Source organism: Saccopteryx leptura, chromosome 1 (assembly GCF_036850995.1).
Source record: "Saccopteryx leptura isolate mSacLep1 chromosome 1, mSacLep1_pri_phased_curated, whole genome shotgun sequence".
Lineage (NCBI taxonomy): Eukaryota > Metazoa > Chordata > Mammalia > Chiroptera > Emballonuridae > Saccopteryx > Saccopteryx leptura.
This window is the reverse complement of record NC_089503.1, coordinates 288321949-288327948: the sequence shown is the minus strand read 5'-3', so window position 1 is coordinate 288327948 and position 6000 is coordinate 288321949. Positions and strand designations below refer to the sequence as shown.

Genomic DNA, 6000 nt, shown 5'->3' with positions numbered 1-6000 from the left:
TCGAAACGGGGAGGAAGGCGGGGGCTGGGGGGACTGTCAGGAAAAGGAACTCAACTGTCTTTGATAACTGCCCAGCAGCCCTCCCTTCCCCAGAACGCGTGCTCGGTTGGGGAAGCGCCGGAGGCAACTGCAGCCCTGGCTGGCGCGCGCAGCGTCTCCTCTTTTCGGGGCGCCCACCTTCGCGGGGAATCCCCCCACCCGGTTGTCCCCCTGCGTCTGCAGCGCGGCCGCCGGGCTTTGTCTCTGGCGTCGCGCTCGGGCGCTCGCTCTCCCCACATTTCCCGGTGTGCAGACTGTAATCCGATCTCCCATTTCCTGGTGGATTCTCTTAAAGAGGCAGCGGTCGAGAAGCAGAACAAAGGCTATTGTTTTATTTCCTCCTTTGGATTCTGTGTCCTTACCCGAATGTCCCTTCATATATAATTTTCATTGCGTCTGCGCTTGGGGGTGGGGGGAACCTTGTGTATTTCAAGGTATCAAAGAGACAGAGCTGGGGAAGGTGGGAGGCATTTAACAAACCTGTTTTGTGGTTTCCTGGGCCCCAGTGTACTGTGTTTTAACCGTGTCTTCCTTGAGCGAGGCAATTGTTTGGCTCAACCGAGAAAGCCCGGCTCCCCGGCCGGCAGAGGGGCGCGGCGGGGAGGGCGTGCGCCCGCGCCGGGGCCGCGCTGCGGTGGGTGGGCTGTGCGCCCGCCTCGCCGGCACACCGGCCTCGCGCGGCTCGGCTCCCGGGGTTTCCTCCGCCCGCGCCCCCGCCGGCGCCCCTCCCCCCGGCGGGCTTTTATTTCCCCGATGCCGGGCTGTAACCCGAGCTTTTATTTCCTGGTGGCTCCTTTAAGAGACAGAGCTCAGTGCTGGGAATTCGCGTCAGTTTCGGCACTGAAACTCTCAAGATCAATGAGCAGAGCGCTTTCTCAGTTCTGCCTTTCAGTTTCTCTCTTCCAGGAAGGAAAACATTCGAGCGAGCGAGGGAGAGCGGCGGGAGGGCGGGGGGCGGGGGCGCCGGCCGCGGGTGGGAGGAGAGAGCGCGAGGCTGGCCGGGCTGTGCCCCGGGTCGCCGCGCCGCGCCGCGACCTGCAGACCCCGCAGCCGCGCTCGGGCCCAGCTCCCACGCCCCCGCCGCCCCGCGCACCCAACTCCGCCGGCCGCCCCGCCCCCCCCCTGCGCGCTCGCAGACCCCCGGGGCGGCTGCCGGGAGAGATGCTGGAAGAAACTTCTTAAATGACTGCGTCCGGCTGGCCGTGGAGCGTTTCTGGGTTGGGGAGAGGAAAGGAAAGTGGAAAAAAACTGAGAACTTCCTGATCTCTCTCGCTGTGAGACATGTCTGAGACTCCTGCTCAGTGTAGCATTAAGGTAAAGATCTTCTCCCCCTCCCTCTCCGTGATCGAAAACCTTGAGCTGCACCAGCCAGGGCCAGTCTTGCTGGGCTCTTCACAGGGGACTGTTGCAGTCGCTCTGTTCGCAGTAAATTATTTGGGGCGCCAGGGAAGGAGATGCAGCTCGCGGCGGTGCTGTACCCTTTAGTGTAACCTTGCTACTCCCCACCCCGCGGAGCCCCCTGTCGGCTCTATCGCCCCCACCCCACCCCCTTCCTTTTTGACAATGAAATGCCGGTCGCAATTGGTCAGGAGGAGCCTGAGTGGTCTCTAGAACTGTAAAACACCCCCGTAATTAGTGCGCTTAAAAAAAACCGCAAAAAACAAAACCTGCTCCCTACTCCTATTCCCAACATGTGACTGATATGTAACTTTTGTTCCCGAGGGGTGGTCTCCTTAGAAAAAAAAAAAGTCCTCTAGCATCCATTGAGGATGGAATAATTTCTTTTTTTAAGGAAAGGATTCCCTGGGTCTGATCCGACGGGATTTACCCTCCTCTCCTGATGGTAATAGCAAGCGCTTGTCGGAAGACCGTCCTAGTGTCAGCTTTTCCTGGGCATTGCACAATGAATGTCTTTCTTTTTCTTTTCTTCTTCTTCTTCTTTTTTTTAACCAAGGTGAATAACGTTGCTGAATGGTTACTTTATTCCGATGCATATGAAAGTTGAACAATCCCAAAGTAGAAAACTCCTGTGATATAAGGATAGAAGGAATTAAGTGACCAGGCAAAATGACCTTCCCTGTTTGACAGTGCAGAGTGGGTATCTAAGAGTAGAAATCTCCCAGCTTTCTGGCCCTGTTTGGCAGTGTTAAATGTAACTCTGTTGTTGGCTTCCAAGTAGTTGTGTGTGTGCATATCTGTCTGTCTGTCTGTTTGTCGGTTTTGCTGCTTCTCAAAAGTTGTTGTAAAGTTTGCCACCGTGAGGAGGCAGAATGATTTGTCCATCTCCGATTATTTTTCCCCATGGCTGCATTTCTGGGGATTTCACTTTATTGATTTCACTGTTCCATCAGTACTCAGGTGAAAAAGCCTTCTGCTTCTGTGAGAGGCTGAAGCTGCTGAAGTTTGTTTGGTTTTGGTTTGGCCAATTTAATGTGTTCATTGAGTGGACGCTGCAGAAACAATAGACAAATAACCTGTTTTCTCCATCTGTGGGGAATTAGGGAAAGTGTTCCTGTTTAAACACTGCTTTTCCTAGGATCTTTTAGAGGAAACGTATTTTATCAAATTGGCTTACTAGGTTTTCATACTTATACTCAGATTTTAGTATCAGGAAAGATTTTCATGGGTTTGAAGGAGGACTAATGTGAACTGAAAAGGTGAGTTGGGTTTCCTTGTTTCTGCCTCACAAAAAAGCCCAGTGGAACTTTCGGGTTTCTGTGTTTGTACATACTGGGGGGAGGGGGAGTAGCACAGTATTCCTGTGCTGGAATGGATGTTAGAGTAAAGAACTTAGGTACTTTGATACTTCAAAATCAGTTTCTTTTGCTGTATAAATTAGACTCTCAATAAGTTCAGGGAAATCCTACCGCACGGAAATCTAATTTATGTGACACCTCATAACACAAACAGAGGTAACTAAATAATAGGGTACTAAATCAGTAATTTGTATTTAGCTCGCCTGTAAATCTGACATCAGGAAAACCTGGGCCAATGATGGGCAATAATTTTAGGGTGACACAACAAAAAAATCCTTTCTGTGACTTTTCTTGATACCACTTCTAAAGAGACTATGATCCCCACTCTACTGATGGGCTTATGTTGTGTGCTGCAGGCAGACGTGCTACCAAATAGCTTGTCTCACTGTATTTTAGTGGAAAAAGAGTACAGCAGCCCCCTTCCATACTCACACATCCAGGATTAGTCCCCAACCCAGATAAAACACTTTCTTAAATGTGACATAAAAATTGCAGCCATAGTTTGCATATCATTTCTTTCCTCATTGCTTACCCTCAGAGTTCTTCTCATGACTGTGTATTTCTATGCAATTCAAATAAATTGAAGGTTCTTTACTAACAATAAAAATATCTTTTGCTTTGGATTGTTCTTTATGGAACAAGTATAGAGACTTACAGACTTACTTAGACTGTGTATCTGTTTAGGTTGCATGTGTATGAAGTGTATTTTTCTGAGGAGTTTGTTTAATTCCTAGTGTTGCAGTAATAAGCTCTGGAGATGAAGGAGTGGGATTATTCCAGGTCATCTGCAAATGTTCTGGTGATGTGTGCAGTGTTTCATGTAGTCCTTGGGATGTGGTAGAGCACATAATAAAAATGTTTGCGGGTAACCCGCAAGTACTGGGATGGCTTCTAGAGTCCAGTAAACAATAAACTTTTCTGTGGAGTGGAGAATGTATGTCAGAAGCTTTCAAGGATGAGCTGATGAATCAGATGTGCTGGAGACATGTGACATGGAAGGCCCTCTGTATGTGGAGAGGTTTTGCTCACTCCTCTCTACTCCTGACACTTTCCTCCCTTGCTCCCATTCTTTCCAAGCAGCTGGTCAGCAGGCAGGCAGTTCCTCAGCAGCTGGGGTGATGGAACACCAACGAGCTTGACCAGAGCAGCCACAGAGGGAAGGACTTTGTTTACCTCTGAGCAGTGTCTGTCCTACTAGAATAGAGTAGTGTACCATTCGGGTGAAATTTCCAAAGTGAAAGTGTCTAAGTCAATTACTGACACCTTTGTAAGCATCATTGCCAATTAATGCCTGATATTGGCTTTTCTATTCCTAAGCCTGTTTCTGTCACCTAGAGGAGTTAGTATCAGACCCGTGTTTTACAGTAGAAGACAGGTTGACCGGCTCAAGGTCACCTAAACTATCACCAAGCCCCACTGTTTCTCTGCATTGGTCTGTCCGCTTGTGGAGTGGCACTCTCCTCCCAAGAAGTTAAATACTTCCATTCCTGACCATTTGCTGTTGTTTAACTGTAACGACAGGGACAACTAACTACATAAAAAGTCCAGTGATTTTTTTTTTTTCAGAGGTTTGAGTGGCTGACTGTGCTGGTCACAGAAGGAAGGAAGAGGCTGTCTTTTCCATCATCAGCCTTCACCTTCAAGTCACCTGTTCAGTTTTAAGTTCAGCCAAGTTGCAGCGGAAAGTGGTTATGGCCCAGTAGACACAGCCCTCTGGAAGGCTTGGCACGGCTCTTTAGTCAGGGAGGGCCATCCAGAAAACAAAACCTGGTCATATAACTTCCCCGGCCCCCCTTTCCCTGCCCTCTGTACTGGTTGGCTTTCTTAGCAGACAAAATCTCTTCTTATTTTGCTACTAACTGGGAGATTCTCTGGGTTTCCCCTGTTGGATTCTGAGCTCTTTGAGTTTAGTGGTGATTGACTTTGTGTCCTAGTACCTAGCTTGGCACCTGCACAGAAATATTTGCTGATTTGAAGGAGGCATGAGATGAGGTCATTGCCCTTTTCTCTGTCGGTCCTGTGCACCTCAGGGTGACTTATCACCTTCGTCTGCTAGTTTGCATGAAGTATTTAGTAGGGTCACATTGCTGTCTCTCAGGAAGGCCTACAGCACTCCCTAGGTGTCTGTCTAAAAATTATCACCAGTAGAATTTTGGTATAATAACTGTTTTATTATTTTGATAAAATTTTCAAAAACTGCTCTTGTGTCTTAGACACAAAAATAGAAAGGAATTGAGTCAGAGATACACAGGACCATGGGCTTCCCCGGTCAAGGTGCATACCAGAAGTAACTGCTGTGAGTTGATGCTTCCTTCCTCTCTCTCTCTTCTCTCTAAAATCAAGAAATAAATTTTTAAAAATCTTAAAAAAAAAAAAAGATCCTCAGGAAAGGCAGTTGAGGAATTGCTTTAGAAGTTTCAGATTAGCAGGCTTCTATGTTTTCCCCAGTCTTTTGTTAGTCGAATCAGGGAACTTTCAGACTTTCAGAGCCAAAAGCATTAGTGATCACCTGGGCCACCACCTTATTTTTATAGAGAGGAGGTCCAGAGAGCTAAATGGTTTGCTTCAGCTGATTGGTGACCGAGCCAGGTTTAGAGCCATGCAGGCCTCCTGTTCTCAGCCCTATAAAAGGCCAAAGAAATTCGATACAATAGGTCGCACTCTGTCTGGCACTTCCCAGCTTGGTCCATTTTAATCACAAGCCAGCTGGTACGAGGGCACGAAGGTATGTGCCAGAGAAGATGGTGTGTGGGGGGAACGTTGGGCCAAGAGGGTATAGTTAGATGTGAGAAGAGGAAGGAGTAGGAGTAGGGGATGAGGGAAGAAGGGCTTGATCGACTTGTATTTGCACCATTTGCAGTGATAATTTTTTTTATTATGGTACAAAACATATAACATTAAATTGACCATCTAATCCATTTTTAAGCGTACAGTTCAATAGTGTTCAGTATATTCACATTGTTGTGCAACAGATCTCCAGAACTTTTTCAGCTTGCAACACTGAAATTCTGTATCTACTGAATAGTAATTACCCCATCCCTTCTCCCAGCCCTTAATAATCATAGTTTTGTTTTCTGTTCCTATGATTTTGACTACTTGAGATACTGCATATGAGTGGAATCATACATTATTTTTATTTTGCTTAGCATAATATTCCTGAGGCTCATCAATGTTATAGCATTGGGGTTTTCTTTTTCTTTTAAGG

At 47.4% G+C, this 6000-nt stretch overlaps 1 protein-coding gene across 6 annotated transcripts in view; it reads left to right on the top strand.

Annotated features, from left to right (window-relative positions):
- The first annotated feature begins 568 nt into the window (after nt 1–568).
- The window catches only part of ETV6 (ETS variant transcription factor 6), a 236615-nt gene continuing 231183 nt past the window's right edge, over nt 569–6000 (top strand). For 4 of the 6 annotated variants that reach the window (XM_066355570.1, XM_066355562.1, XM_066355555.1 and 1 more), the window contains exon 1: nt 572–1353. In XM_066355570.1, the coding sequence (XP_066211667.1) occupies nt 1321–1353 (33 nt within the window). In that variant the 5' untranslated portion in view covers nt 572–1320. Of the gene's footprint in view, nt 1354–2674; nt 2697–6000 lie in introns of those variants that run through there. The other 2 variants (XM_066355594.1, XM_066355588.1) reach the window with 2 other exon arrangements.